Source organism: Centruroides sculpturatus, unplaced genomic scaffold (genome assembly GCF_000671375.1).
Source record: "Centruroides sculpturatus isolate CEXI.00-Female unplaced genomic scaffold, Cexi_2.0 scaffold422, whole genome shotgun sequence".
Taxonomy (NCBI): Eukaryota; Metazoa; Arthropoda; class Arachnida; order Scorpiones; family Buthidae; genus Centruroides; species Centruroides sculpturatus.
The window spans coordinates 543,858-561,409 of NW_019384777.1; the positions used below are offsets into that span (position 1 = coordinate 543,858).

The following is a 17,552-nucleotide window of genomic DNA, read 5'->3' on the forward strand; positions in this document are numbered from 1 at the left end:
AAAATAAATTTTAAAATAAGTTGTTTTAATTTTTTTAATTCATCTTGTGGCATACTTAGAATGGCTTCACAGCATACTAGTTGGGAACCAATACTAGTTGGAAACCACTGCATTAATTTCTAGAAATATTTAAATTCAAATAAAATTGTTTTAATGAATATCTTCTGAAAGATTGCTTAACCTAACTTTGGAAAACTAACAACATTTATTAAATTTCCAAACCTTGACATATATATGTCAAATTTAACAAAGAAAAATAATATAAAATGCAATGTTTTTAATTAAGAAATTAATTAATTAAACCCTTTTAATACCTTAGATAAAAATATATTAAATAAACTGCTTATAATGGATTGAAAAATTATAAAGCTCTCAGGAGAAATTATAAATACATGACCTCACATTAGAAAAAGCTTTTCTATATTGTACTTTATCTTCATTTACTCACACAAATTTTAATAGTAAATCTGTTGTTATGATTTTTAATATAAAAACTATTTCAAGTTTAAATCTTACCATGTTTATAATATATTAGATTAGATGATGACTGACCACTTTGCTATATTACTTAATAAAAAGTTTTAAATAAAATCTATTATATTTATCACTATTCTTACTTATTTTCACAATCACATTATTTTTCTTTTACTACTTAGTAGAGGATGCATCACTGTTATTATTTCCACTTTGTTTGACAAACATAGGATGATCAGGTTGATGCTGAGTATACCATAATTGCGCATAAAGTGAATTGGTATCAGATAATAAAGTCTGATGGTTTCCCCTTTCTTTAACTTCACCTTTATCTAAGACAAGAATTTCATCTGCATCCACTACTGTAGAAAGTCTGTGTGCAATGCATACTGATGTTCTTCCTAATGAAGCTCTATGTAATGCAGCCATGATTTTCTGTAAAACCAAATATAATCTTCAAGATTTATTTTTAAATTATATTATATAGTTAAATTAGTTAAATACATTACCTTTTCAGTTATTGAATCTAATGATGATGTAGCTTCATCAAAAATAAAAATTGGTGAATTTTTTAAAATTGCACGAGCAATAGCTACTCTCTGCTTCTCGCCACCTAAAAAATATGTTCATACTTTTAAAAATATAATAAATACAGTATTTCATTTAAAAATACAGTGAACCAGTGTACAACACGGGGGGATATGTTTCTTAAACTCACAATTTATACATAACACATGGTTCATATAACATGATTTCCTATAATTCAGAATATATCCCTGCATTGTACAATGTTTTATTGTTTCATTAATTTATTACATCTAAATTAAATTGAATAAAAAATTTCTTAACATTAAAAGACAAATTCGTATCCATATAGTCTAACTATTAATACTTTGGTATTCTAAAATTAAATTATACCCAGGTGGGCTATTACGATTCCTCAAATCATAAATGTCTTGAACTAAGAATATTTCTAAGACGTTCTGAATTAATTGAATATTATGTACTTCACATATATTGGATTTTATCATAAACGGATCTATCGAAAAACCGTACTTATTATTATATTTGCCAACTGCCAACCCAATTTTTCTTGAACTTATTATTTTTTGATATAACATTTCTAATAAAATGGCTGGAAGCTCCTCATTATTTCTTATCCGATAATAGAGATATATACCTTAACTGTTTGTTAAATAAAAATGAGAAATTATATTTCAATTAATTGATTTTTAGATCACCATTTATTTAAGGATTAACTCTGTATAATCCATCGAAACTTGATTTAAAACTTGGTAATAATATGAATAGACTTATTAGAATATTTATTCTGATTTATATTTACGAACACGTGAAACTGGTGTAAGATTTTATCTTAACTTAAAAGAAGATAAATTTTAAAAATTCAAGAAAAAGATGAAAGAAGTATTCGAGGAATTTGTTTTACAAAAAATATAAAACTTGATTAGTTTGAAAGAAAATTTTAGAGAGAAATTGTTAATATTAATTTTTCGATGTCAAATGAATTTAAATTAGACATTGTGTTCAGCAAATTTTAGAGAGAGAATTACATCCTTGATCAAAAAGTAATTATGCTAACTTCTAGGAAAGTAAATTCTTTATAAAATTATTTATCATAATTACTTTGTAATATATTTAATAAAAGTATTAAAACTTTATTTTGAAACTTATATTGAAATTTGTTGGATAATTATTCGAGTTAATTTTTTCGCCACCGGTGGCCAATTTTTATGTCCCCGTCAATAATCGTTATTTAGAAGTTTGACTGTATTATTATATTAACATATTAAATGAATGAAGTTTGAAATGTTTAAGTGCTTGAGGCTGAAGGATCCGTATTATAAAATCAAACTCAAATTCAAGTCTGCGTATATCTAGAACGAAATTCGATGGAGAACAGCAAATATTTATTGATATCAATAAAATTCTAATGGTGTTAAGCAGTTTCTCTTAAAGAATTTAAAATAAATGCAGTGTTCTTGTTCAATTGGCTTGGTGCTGAATATGAAGAACTACATGATATAATATGTGAGCCAACAGAAATGGAACATGAAGATTAACATAATTTCTTATTATTTTTAATACTAATTAGTTCTCATATCTAAGTAATAAAATCAAACTCCTGCACATTATGTCTTACTGCCTAATCGGGTTCATACGATCAGTTAGTTCCGTTCTGATATAAATTCTATTAAGATATTAGCATGATTACTACATTTAATCAATAGATTACACACTTAATTTTGTTAAGAATGGTACAATCAAACCTTAATAATAATTATTAAAAGTAAAGTTTTGTATCGGAGCCAACAGTTATTATTTCAAGCAGGGGAAAAAATCAATATTTCACAAAATTTTAAATTTAATATCTTAAAATGGTTTTATCTAGGTCAAGATCAATATATTTTGTTAGAAAATATTACAGCCTTTAACCATTTTTATGTTTTTATTTCTATCTTAAATACAATTTATTATTTCTACTGTATATCGGATCGGTTGGTATGATGGGATACAACAATGCAACACAGGCGATCTGCCAAGGGGAGTGCCTCCCAGAAAGAGTTTGGAACTAGTCCATATTTAGGCTGTTAGACACGTGAAGAAATCCGGAAAACTTTACGTGGCCAGCCTGTTGGTGAGTCATGAACCCATGATCAACTACCAGTATTCAGTGGTTTTATCCATTCTACATTGGATAAATTTAATGTATAATTTTATTGAAGGAATTGAATTCTGTTTTTTACATATAATTATTTTTAAAAATTATAACTTAACCCTAATTAATGTGTGTAGTGAATACAATATCGCTACAGGTCCCATTTTTAACAAAAATCTTTCAAAGAAAATGAATTCGAAATATTTTTATTTAATTCTCCCAAAACCAACTATCTCCTTCGACCCAACATTCGAATTTCTCTCTCGTTCCAAATTCTTGTTTTTGTTTTTTTTTTTTAATTTTTAAACATTTTCTTTTAACATCCTTTTTTAAGATGTTTAACTTTAACATTCTTAGAACAATAAATAAAATAACATATAAATATAAATCCGACAAGGTATATACCATACAGTAGCATACATATTTATGTATAACAGATCGCACTCCGGGGGACAAGTAAGTCCCATATCAATACACCCACGCCGCAACATAAGTGTTAGGGTGTTAACCCGAACACAGATCTGACACAAAGTTTCAAAGAATAAGAGTACAATAGAACAGAGCCTCCACGAAATTACACAAAGTTCACACACGTGATGCACAACTGACTATTTTCGTTTACACAAATTATGCCTGCAATCCTTATCACTATTAATGTCACAAATACAAAGTGCACCATCTCTCTTTCAAACAAGTCTCGAAAGAACGTCTGCGTTGTTCAGATGAGCTCCGGGACAATGCTTGAGGATAATGTTGTATCTCTGTAGAGCCAATGCCCATCGCTGTAGTCTCGATGACTGAGGTGCGCTCTTCGTCAAAAATGTCAATGGGTTATGATCAGTTTACAGTTCAATCTTCGCACCGAAGATCCATGTCTCGAACTTCTTCAGACCCCATACGACAGCGTAAGCTTCACGTTCGATCGTAGACCACTCTTGTTGAGTTTGAGTCAGCTTTTGGCTTGCGTATGATATCGGGTATACCTTTCCCTGAGATTGTTGTGACAAACAGACAGAGATTCCAATTTGCGATGCGTCGGTCTAGATAATGAAAGGCTGTCCCAAGCGATATTGTATTCACTACAATGTCATTATCTGAAATTTTGTACTTTGAAAATCGAAACATTTGTGTTTTATATCTTTTAAATATTTAATATCAGTTCTTAATTTTAAGTACTAATTTATGCTAAGTTAATGCCAATATTAATAATTCCTTTGTAGTATCTATAGAATTATGAATAATTGTGTCAATTGAAGCAGTTCGTAACATTATAGACATCAACAATATCAATATAAATAGACATACTTTTTAATAACATTAAAATTAATATCACGTAAATTAATTTTCATTAACATTAGGAAAATTATGAATAGTATTAAAATAGTAGTATTTTTGCATATGAATAATTTAAATTATGAACTTTGTTTACAATACTGTATTTTAAGCATCTTATTGGTACAATAATGATCCGGGTGGAAATTTTATAGAGTGTGATTCGTGTAATAAAAGTAAACAATATGTAAAAGTTTTATTGTTTTAAAATTACTTATAATAAACAATATAATAATTGTAAAGCAATGATAAAATTATTGCAATATAAACTCTTGTTATTACTAAAATTGCCTTAGAGGATCAGTCCTATCTATCGCCACCTCTCCAGATCAGTTTCGATTTTATCAATAATCCTTAACAAAATAGAAAAAAAATTGTAACAAAATTAATTTTCCAATTTTAGTTAAAATTACATCATCATAGTGCAGACTTTGGAAATTTGGTAAAACATTGTGAACTTGAAATACTTTAAATACTATATTGTATTTAAAATATTAAAGTATTTTTATTTATACTATTATGAAATATAAATCACTTCTTAAACTACTCTTATTAAGGTTAGTCGTTTAAAAATATTACGAATAGTACACACACTATCAGTGTAAATCATATCAACAGTAGTAACGGTTTAAATCAGTTCTTAATAACATCAGTGGAAATCATCACTTTGGTCTTATATTAACATACTTTTTCTTCTCAGAAAATTGAATTGAATTAAACATTAGCTTCACTTAGAATCGATTGAGAATATTTTACTTCTAAAATTTCCATTTTTTTTCTTTTATTTTCCATTAATTTAGATCATATTTTCTGATTTTTTTTAAAAACTTTATTCTTATTATTTCACCTTAAAAATAAAAACGCGTGCTTTCAATTACAAGTTTAAGCCGTGAGAGTTTACACTATATCGGAGTTCCTATAGGAAACTTCGACAGTAAATCATCATCCAATGACCAAATTACGTTTCCTTTCATAAATCTTTGAGAATTGCTCTCTACCAATTATCGCCAAAATCTTGTTTATAACGAAAACAATATTTATTATACTGTACATCGAAAAATATCAAGCTATATTTCTTCGAAATGGTTTCTACACTTGACATTCTGTTTGATCGAAAATTATTAAAATGACAAAAAGATACATGAAAGGATCTTGTAAACTTGTTTTCAAGAAAAAAGAATTTATTTTATGATACCTTCAACATCTGGACTATAAACACAGAATAAAGTATTATATTTTCTGTAGTTTATAAACAAAATTTGAAGTGTCAATGACGAAAGGATTTCATATGTCTGTGCTGTCAAATAATGTAAAAACATAGATTTAACTAAGTTAAAAAAAATTCCAATGGTCTAGTCAGTAGAGTTGCCAACTTTCGTGTTCAAAGAAGGATGACACTGGATGCCATTGTACAATGGAGAACATTTATAACAAAATAGTTAGTTATAAATATTTCTTGACTAACTGTAAATTATAAACAAAATTAAATAAACAATATATAGGGTTTTCAACTCAATGTTAGGATTATTTTCAACTGTTTCATAAATACCATCCTAATTTGAGTCCTTAAATTTTATTTCTTGTCCAACACAAATTAATAGTAGTCTTTCTCTTTTTGTAACTCTTGTGTCTGGTAAAAACGAAACTATTAGTTTAGAATAAGAAAGTAAAGTATTAAAACGTCGTCTGATGGTAATATTTAAGAGATGATGAAGTAAAATTAAACGAGCAATTATTTATTGTGACATGGTCATAATGTCATGGTCTATATAAAATAAATATGATATAGTCTATAAAGCATACTTGATACATACATACAGTAACATGTTTCTGTTTGAATTGTCAAATGAGAGAGGTTAATTAAACTCTCCGTGTGAACGATCTTGTGACTAGTAGTCGTCATTGTAACTTATTTTATTGTACAAGATACATATACCCCTAAATCTATAATTACAGCATGTGAATTAGATATTCACAATTGGTATCATAAATCTATAATTTTAGATTTATGGTACGTGCATTGAAAAACCCATAATTCAGATGCAGTAATATGTCAGCTAATTGCTTTATAGGGCAGGTTTAAATACGATTATTTTCATAATTTTTCATAGAAGCAGGAATCGAAATATCATTTCTTCACCTAAAATTACATTCCATTTCTGGTCAGATCCTGATGAAATAAACCTATGTAGCCAGTTAGTGCGCAAGTGCCTCGCTTTAACTAATTGTATATTGTATAGTAAATCATTTATTGTACAATAAATATTACCGGATTTACTGTATAAATGAATCTGCTGAGCCCAAATTTTGGGGACTAAAATTTTCGAACTAATCCCTTACTTTTCCTTTGTTAGTGCATATATTTTAAAAAAAAACTGAATAACTAAACATTTCAAATACATTGAAGAAGTAATTTAAGCTATAATAAAGTGAAATACAACAATGTGAATCCCTTATAAATTTCAATACATAAAACCTTAAACGAAAAAATGCCAAACTCTACTAGCTCCAGGGCGCTAAAGGATTCTAAATCAGGGACTAACCATAAATTTATAATTAACATAACAAAAAATCTATATTCTAATGGATTTTCTGGTACAGTAGCCTATTATGATAATTATTTTAGTAGTATTACAATAGTAATCATTAGTATTATTATTGATTCTTTGAAGAATAAATTTTAAGTTAGTTGAATCCACAGAAACCCGTTTAACCTTTGTTTTGAACTTACAACAAACCAACTTTAACGTATTAGTATACAAAATATTGTTTTAAATTCATATAAACTACCTTTTTTTTCAGAGAAAAATACAATTTGTTTCCATAAACTATCCAATCTTCTTCACATAGTTTTAAAAACTTTCACATGGGTACCATTCGTCGTACTAAGCCCAACGCACAAAGCAAAGTTCTACACAATATTCGGAGAAATTGTGTATAACTTTGTACAGTCAATATGCTGTATATAGTTTATGGAGTTATTGAAAGAATATATTACTTTAATTTGTTTACATTCTTATTTTCAAGTATATTTTATACAAAGGCCAAAAATTGTAAAATTAAATAGAATTCGAATAATTAAATATTTATATTATTGACATTCGCAAGGAAACTATATATATGTATATAAGAAGATCTACATCTTGAAAGGATTTAATTTCTTGTTAAAGCAATTAATATGAGAAATTTATGGGTTTATTATATTATTTTATATATTAAAAAGAAACAGCACATATTCAGTTTCTTGACAAATTTACATAACATTTAAACTTTAATCAAATTCATTCAAAGCTCCTTATGTTTATATAAATTTACTTGTGAATTATTTATGTCTTTATGAATTTATAAACTACTCAAATTATTTCGTTGTATATGTAATATAACTAAAAGAATAATAAACGTGATAATTTTTTCCATCTATATTCCAAATTTATATTCCATTACTATCAACATTTCTGATTCTTTATCCATAGAATATGTATATTTCATTACTAAAAAATTAAATCAAAAATACGTGAAATGAAAGCAAGTATTTGTCTTTTAAAAAGCTTCTGGAGTGAAAAAACGATGGAATGTCCACACGCTGTCAGTGGCTGAATAATTAATGCTGAAGCAGGAACGTCAATAAGTTTTTCCATCATTATGAATTTTCGTCTCGCGGAATTCTTTACACCTCTTCATGGAACTTAAAATTACGCGAAACACACTTTCAGAAACACTATTATAATGAATTCAAACTATTCCAAACAAACTCGTTATTCTTTAATTAAACTTTGAACAATCGCAATTTTAACCTGTTCATCTTTATCCCCTTCTTCATTTCGGTGTTCAATAAGTAGGATTTCTTTTTGTTCAATTTCTATTGCTTGAAGATAATTGCTTTAATATAACTTTTAGGTTTGGGAGCTTCAATGCAAGAACTTTTTCTAGCTTTTCACTAAGAATTTCTACTGATTCCTTCAAAGTAAATAAGTATGTTAGTTATTTTTGTAATAAAATGTCGAAAAACTATCACTAACTTAATATCAAAACTAATCATATTTTACTGTGCATATAATCTAATCAATCAAGAGCAAATTTAAACCTTTTTTTTCTAAGAAATCAAACCATTTATTTTCTTTTCTTTTTTTAAAGAAGCCTGATAAAACCTTTGATTTCTTGAAAAAAGGTTTGAATTTGCCATTGATTGATTAATTACAGTAAGGAGTCGTTTCATCGTTTAGAAGCTCTAAAAAAAATATATTCAGAAATGAAATTCAAGTAGGAAGCAATAAATAATCAACTTAGACAATATCAAATATCTGAAGTTAAATTATGTTTATAATTTAAAATTAACATTAGAAAATTAATAAAATTTCCTTAATTTCACTGCTTTTTACTTCAAATTTTCATATAAAATATAAAAAATAATTTAAAAACAAATTATTTTAAGAAAGTTAAAATTAATTTTTTTCTTTTTTCATTAATATAATGAACATTTTAAAAGAATTTCTATATTTGATTATATATTTTATAACACAAAGTAATAAACATTTTAAAAAACATTAAGTTTATTTATTTTATTAATAATAGATCCAAATCGTAAAATGTTCTATCGATGTGAAATATTTTGCTTTTAATTTTAAAGAAATAATTGATAAAAACGATAAAAGTAGTCTATATTTTTAATTTATTTTTGTAAAGCTTAATTCCATCAACAGGAAATGAAGCTTTATAAATAATACAAAGACGGAAAAATATATCTTACAGATATTATAGGCTATATATATATATAATGTATACATTTTTTATTTGTTTAAATGTGTATATAACTTATATGATGTAATATTTATTATATGTTTTAACTTTAAGAAGCTATTTATCTACACAACTTATTTGTTAAAAACTTTTAATGAATTCTTCATTACGTAAAAACACTGCTATAATTTGACTTAAAATCAATTTTTATCTAATAATTTGAATATATGATTTCATTTATTGCTAATTTTAAGTATTTTCATCATAAGTAAACTGATAAACTTATGTAAAGAATTAATCATTTTAAATATACCAAATTCAGAACTTATCGTAATCAAATGTATTGATTGTAAACAGGTTATCAATACAGCACATTTATTTTTATAACTATCATATAGAAGGATATGACATTTCTCCTGTAAATGTTATTATATACGTGACTGCTTTACGTTTTATACCGTAATATGAGCTTAAAATATTCATGTTTTAAAGTAATTTATGTGAATATCTTACAGAATACATGTGTATATATAACCTATATATATTCTATAAAAAATTAGTTATAACTATTTTACTTATTTTTATAGAATATTCTAAGGTCTATAAAATTCTGCACATATTTATTGAAAATATTTTATAGATATAATAAATACCTGTTGCATTTATAGGCATTCTAAGGATCTATAGAATGCGAATACTTGAATACAAAGAAATACTCATAATTTTTCCAGTATTCATGTTCTTATTCTTTCTTTCCAATTTTAATTTCTATAAAATATTCTCCTCTATTAATTCAAGAATTTATTTTTTTAACTCTTTTCTCCCGTGGGCAATAAGAGGAAAGAGCACGTGCCTATTTCAAGATTTAATATTATTAGCTTTAATTCTCCTAACAATTATAATTATATATTCATGTTATATAGGTATCTAGAATGCCTATGGAATAATTATAAGTTGTCATATTATATATAATGCCTATATATCAAAACCTTCAGATAGATTAAACAGATAAATTTAAAGTATGCATATAGTTTTTGTTGTATTTTAATTAAATTTTATCGTATAAAAAATGAAACTAATTATTATTTTAAAGGCACTCGCTAAAATATTTTGTGTTTTATTTATGTTAAAAACTTTGAATTTTTCTAATTTCTGTTATTGCACTTCAGTACTTTTAAGAGAATGGACGAGTGCACTTAGAAGACTTTGCTCTGTTAAATTTTCTATTTTGAATTCTGTGTAATCCCCTTTCAAAAATTATTTATTACTTTACAACTTTTTGCATTCGAAATTTTTATAAATTTAAGACTTTTGAACACTGACTTAAGTCTCAAGAGCACTCACTTGAAGGACTTCAAGTGAGTGCTCTTGAGAGATTTTTACTTTGTCTGATTTTCTAATTTGGAAGTTTATAGCTATTTTTTTTAAAAAAAAGTATTTCTAATGTTTTGTATTGTTAAAATATTTATTTTAAGTATTAAACTTTGGAACACTTTTAAGAGACTTTGGACTAATGCACTTAGAGGACTTTACACTATTACTTATCTGTTTTAGATGCTGCAATTCTCATTCAAAAGTTGTTTATAGTAGCTTCGGAATTGTTCGAATTTATAATTTCTTTTAAATTTTCAACTTAGACATATATTATTTTGGAAGAATTTAGACTTTGAATAAGTACACCTGACGGTTATTCAATTTTCTAATTTGAAACGTATATTTTTTTAAAAATTGTTTTTAACTGCTTAAATTGTCGAATTAACAATTTATTTTAAAAATTCTGAACTTCATACCCTTTTTTTATCTCTGCTATCACTTTCAGATTTAATCAAAAATGTCGTATCAAAATCAAATTCTTTAGCAAAATTCTTTAATAAAATATAACCTTAATAAGCTTATTTTATGACTTTTTAAACAGAATATATATAATAAAAAATATTATTGCTATATTTTTCTCATAATGATAACAATTCAAAGAATTATCTCACATTAAATATAATTATTCCTAGAAATAAGAAAGTAATTTAAATTGATTAACAATAAATAATATAAAAGAGGTTCTCTCCCAATTTAACAATTAGCAATAAATAAAATTGTTAAAGATCTTTTCTAGTTTTATATATATACAACATGAAATCGATATGGCAAATATCCAAATTGCTTTAAAATATCACCGGTTAATTGTAATTTACGCCTTATTCTTAATTGCAATAAAACATTTAATCATGTTTTATCATCGAATTTAAAAGTTTATTTTAAGTTAAATATCATTATATTAAAATTATTATCATACAAATCCTTTAAGCTCGAAACAAATACAATCTTAATGATGATAATAATAAATGCATTACATAAAAGAGAAAATGTATTATCTTTATTAATATTTAATGTACAAGAAAGAATTGGTAATATAAAGGACTTTATTATTTGTTCGTGTATGTTATTACATTTCATAAATAATAATTTGAGTTTCTAGCAAATAGTCCTATATATATATATATATCTGAATTTGAATTACATATAATGGATTTAGCAATATAAATTGTATTTTCCTCTCTAATTTTTATTTTTTCCTAAATTTTAACTGTAAAAATTTAATTAAATTTATAATTTTTAAGATAAATATTTAAAAAAATTTAAAAAAAGAAGGGAAAAAATTAGTAATTGTCATTGAGAAAATGACTTAAAATATAGAAAATTACTGATTTTTATTAAGAAAAACGTGAATATTTTAATTAAATCATAAAAATTTAAATGTATTTGATAAATATAATCATTTAGATATTGAACTATAGTAAAAAAGAGTATTGGAAATTCGATAATAGACAGTCTTCGATCGAAAGAAAATTGCATGTTTTACAGGAAAAATTTAAAATTCAGCCATACAGATTTATTGAATGTTATTCTGAGTCGACTAAAACTGTTTATCCAACACACGATGTGAAGGTCGATCAGTGTATTAGTCTCTTGACAGGATCGAAAATTTGTATGTATTGGATTTTATTCACCCCTCTTATATACGAGTATATATCTAGTCAAGAAGCGTGTAAGGTCTAATGCTGATGACATTTTGGATTTTGTAGAATAAAAAAAAAAAAAAAAAAATCTTTTATGTGTATATAGCAGCATTTTGCTATTTATAGATTATAGAATAATGTAGTAACTTGAAGCTGCTTTCTGTATGGATTTCCACAAGGAAAAAAGTTTAAAAAATAAGAAAAATAAAGTCGAAATTTGATTCTATCAAATAATAACTCTCTCAGAATAATGTTCATCTCGTTATAGTACGGAACCACTTTAAATTTAATGAGATACGATGTTAGAAATCTTCAAAGAAGACAGTTAAAATATCAATAGAAATTCTAAATTAGTATACGCTTACACTTATTTTGTAAAATGGTTAAAGCTTAATACCGTGTCTTAAAAAAAAAAAGAAAAAAACATGTTAATTTGGAATGAGGTTCTTGAAAAATGGCAGTTTTTTTAAAGAAAATATAACAAAAATAGAAAATTATAATAGAAATTTTTATATAGATTAGTTTTGACAACTAAAACTTCGAATGGAAGTAATGTATGTGTTTTCTTTATTTAATATTTATAAATAATATGGATAGGATACATATTTTTACAGACAAATATATCTTTGTAAAGAAACTTTTATGTGAAAGGAAGATATTAGCCTATATAAAAATATTAAAGTGTACAATTTAAAAAATGATTTCTAGAAATGTAATCAAGTTAATGAAGGTAATTTTATTTATACTAAAATAATTTATAAATATACAGCGAAGATTATTTTTAGAGTCGCCATTTGTACGCCTTTGAAATTGACACTAAATCCACTAAATCGAGTGTGATGCTAAACTGAAAAATGTATAACAACAAGAGTTGTATACAGTAAAGAGTTTTACGAGTTTGAGTCATGTGATTTGATGATAACAATATTGTTTACAATGCAAAATTCTGCATTTAGTAACTTAGATATTAAAGAGTTTAATATTTACGGAGAATATTTATTTTCAAATGCAGGCAAACTTTGATATAACGCCGTCCTACGTAGCGCCATCTTCGCAAATCTCCAATGAATATTTTTAAACGGATTTTTCCCATAAACATTTAATAGAGAAATTTTCTATTTCTGAATTATTAATAGCACAATTTTGCGTTGTAGACGATATTGTTATCACCAAATAATGAGATTTTCAAACTCAAAATCAAAGTTGTGAAAAGACTTCATCATTATATAGACTATATATTATATATATAAATTTTATTGTTTTATGTACTTCAGTTTAGTGTCACTCTATTGTAGATTTAGTGCTAATTTTAGAGGCAAACAAATGCTATCGTTAAATCGATGTTTGACTGCATCAATTAGCGTTTTACAAGCGCGGTACTATTTAAAAGAACGTTAAATCAAGAATTTCAATTTCTACTGTACGTATTGAGAGTGTTAACTGCATGATTATATATATATATAGGATAAAATAGATCATGTAAACTATAGAATCAATATAGAATTATTCTCATAGATGCTGATTTAACTAAATACTTTCACAACTCTTCAAGTTTAAAGATTACAGAAAATTTACGATTTTATAACAAATTATGAAAATTATTAAAAAATTTAAGAAGCTTATATTTCATAATACAAGATTTGCATAAATGAGTAATTAAAAGTGACATTTTAATCACTCATTTACACCAATTTACAATGTACTTCATCGTTAACAAACTCATTTATAATGTGCAGTATTTGAAACTAACAATGGATATATTCTTACCTTTTTTTTTTTACTCTAGTTGTTCTTAATCTGGACTGCACACCTATTGTGAGAGATACTAAATTTTGTATTACCGTTGTTTAAAAATAAAGGGGTAGAGTTTATAATGAAGCATTTCTTTAAAAAATCTCATTTTTATCTTCATACAGCACTATTTTGGAAAGTTATGGTTCAAAATGAATTTCTTAAATTTGCTTAACTGTACTTAAGATAGATTAAAATTACAGGTGAGAAAATGAAACCCTCCTGTCCTCTTAAACAAAAAACAACGTATTATTTATGGGAGTGGTAGAATACATTTTAAAAATTCGAGGATTGAGGGCAGCAGTAAAGGTTATAAAAGGTAAATAGCATTTTGTAACCATAAAAAGTATCTTTCTTACTACAGTTTTCGTGTTTGTGTATTATTAAACTGATACATATTCAATCAGGAAATTTGAATAATAAGATAAATGCCAGGATTCTTACTCATTCGTGCATTACAATACAATTTAATGAAAGGAATACCACAAATGCAATACATATATATTCTATATTATATCCAATACCACTGAAAGATTTCTAGATTTTCCATGTCCTTTATTTTGAAGATATTTCACACTACCTTCTAAGATGTTCTCATCAGAGCACGAAGTGAAACTAAATTGAAAATCGAAACCGAAAAATATCTGCTCTTTTTTTAACTTTTGAAATCTTAATCGTTAAAAATGTTCGATAAAATTATATTTTATTTCATAAATTTCTAAAAAAAAAAATCTCTTAATTTTATACAGGAATAAATAAATAATAAACTTAAGAAGTTAAAAATGTATTTTAAAGTATATCTTGAATAGAAATTTCAGCTCTAGGTATGAAAATAAAATTAATTTATTATTGAAACGTCTATAAAAAAGAGGAACAAGTTTTACTTTTTAATGTTTTAAGGCAATGAAAAATTAATTTTATTAAATATAAAAGTTACATTTAATTTTTAATTTAATTTTCTGTTATTTTGATTAAGTATTGAAGGCATCTGTATGAAATCTAATCATAGTAAACTGGAAAGATATAGGAAACACTTATAAGAGCCAAAAACACATGTAATGCTATCTTTGAAACCTTACTATGCAAGAAACACGACGCTAGAGAAGAAAAGTAAACGAGATAATTGCAAAAGGTGCTGAAAAAATTCTTTTTATCTTAAAAAAAATAAATGTTTAGTTATATTCATTATAATAAGCTTGTCTGGTTTGTATAGTAATAATAAATTTTGAAAATGGCTTAAAATTTAATGGATATTGCACAGTAGTTGAAGCAAAGCTCGTGTAACAATTTCTTACGTCAATTTTAGATATTAATTTTTATTAAAGAAACAAACAGAAAATCATAAAAATAAACATTAAGATAGCTCAGAACAATGTAGAAAAGTATTTAAGAACCGAATACACGTGTGTACAATGACTGACATATAGCTAAGGTGGTGAAAGTATTTATCATCTTAACAAGATGAGGGTTTCACAAAGAAGACAAACGCATTTTTTCTTAACATCTTATTTTATTTATATATAATTAAAATTAAAATGTTCAATGTTATTTATTTATTAATAAGTTCAAAAGTCTTTTATTCACCGAAATAAAACAAGAAAAGAAAACGTTTAAATGTTTCGGGAATTTTATAGTTTTTCAGACATTGCATCGAGATTTTAATTCACTAGTTTTCTTCTTTCAAGTCAACTTAGTATGAAGATTTTGTGCAGTTCGTTAACCCCCCTTTATACACGTAGTATGCTAAGAAAAGCCTCTCGGGACTCCTTCTAAGTTTAGAGATTAAGACTAGTGACCTATCATTATCCTGTAATTAATCAAGGTTTACTTTACTCTCACTTGCTGATATCAACACTTGCCAATTATTACTTCTTAGCAGTTGTTACACACGTTAGAAGTTATATACTACTAAATACAAGGATTACTTTTTCTGTTCTGTGATTGTTTTTATTCAGGATAAAGTTCTGACGATTTAATATCTAATATTTTTTTTTTTAAATAAAAATGTGTCTTAAAATGCAAAATAATAATAATAACTGTATATAAAATTATAATAAATATTAACTAATAGTTTTTTAATATTCTAATATTGAGGTAATATGGCATTTTGATTAAAAACAATTCATGATGATAATATAGAATTTAAAGTGAAATTTCCATAAATAAATTCTGTTATTTATGCATATTTTACTTACAAATTAAGTTAAAAGATTTTCTAAACAGATAACTTTATGTATAATTTACGAACAGTAATGTTAAACACTAACATTGAGATGTATTATCTATGATAATAGAAAAGATTACTGTTAAGATTTTCGCACAGAATCACTATAAATATCTCAAACTAATGAATTAATAAATTAAAAAAACGCTTATAATCTATAAATATTGTATATTTTAAATCTGATGATGCTAAAGTTAAAAATCTAAAAGTTATTTTCGAGTCAATTTAAAAATAAGCAAGCCAGTCACATATCAATTCATTTGCTAGAATTAATTTAAAATACAAACTTTAAAATATCTATACAAAGTGGCCAAAAGTCAGTTAACCATATTTTGTTTACCATAGGCCTATAAATAGTAAGATTAGAACAACACGCTTTATTTTGCGAAATTGATGGTAATATTATAATTAAGGAATTGATTAATTGCAATTTACTCTCTTAAACGGTTAACTGATTTTTGGGCTGCCCTATATTTATTTGTTTAAGAGCACGATCAAGACATGACAGGACTTCAGCTAGTAATAAATACGGGGCCCGAACTTTTCTTAATTCATAAAATATATGAAAAAAAATAATCAATAAAAAGTAAATTTTCAATACTTCTTTATAAAATTTATATCACTCTCGTATCTTTTGCATAAAAGATTAAATTTTTGGAGGGCCCTTCTATGTTTTGGTGCGTTTTAAATGTTTCTGCAGGCCCTTTTTATACTCAATTAACAGAAAAATTCAAAATGTATAACTTTTGTAGGTGTTCTTTCTTATCTTCTTTATCTTACATGCATAACTTTTAATTTGTGGATGTTAAAATATGTAAAAACACGATAACAGAGTTAATGTGCAGATAATAATAATAATACTATACTCAAGAGATTGTATAATATTAATTCTGGGGATAGAATCAATTATATAAATATCTAGAGATGAATCCATTCGACGGGGTTGATGACCGAAAGCAATTTCATATAATGAATATAACAAAAACACGAATTTATGTATATAAATATTCGCTATAAATCCAAGATAAATGGATATTTATGTGATGATTTTCTTCAGAAATTAATTAAATAATCCGTTTTCTAAGGTAAAAACAATATAATTAATCAGAACAATCCTTTATATATTAACTAATATTAAAACAAAATATGTAACTGAGATTAATCATAAATACATTGCACATTGATATATACAATGTGGAATGTCTGGATAAATTTGTCATATAATAATGACTTCTTTTGTGAATTTTTATGTAGAAAAATTTAATTAAATAATTATTATATAATAAATTTTTATAATTTAATA

At 25.4% G+C, this 17,552-nt stretch overlaps 1 protein-coding gene across 1 annotated transcript in view; it reads right to left on the reverse strand.

Annotated features, from left to right (window-relative positions):
- Positions 1–496: 496 nt before the first annotated feature.
- LOC111629106 (nisin transport ATP-binding protein NisT-like) overlaps positions 497–17,552 on the reverse strand; it is a 20,949-nt gene continuing 3,893 nt past the window's right edge. The window contains exons 3-4 of the mRNA XM_023372970.1: positions 984–1,099; positions 497–909 (exon numbers count right to left, since the gene is read on the reverse strand). Of these exons, the coding sequence (XP_023228738.1) occupies positions 649–909; positions 984–1,099 (377 nt within the window). The 3' untranslated portion in view covers positions 497–648. The remainder of the gene's footprint in view (positions 910–983; positions 1,100–17,552) is intronic.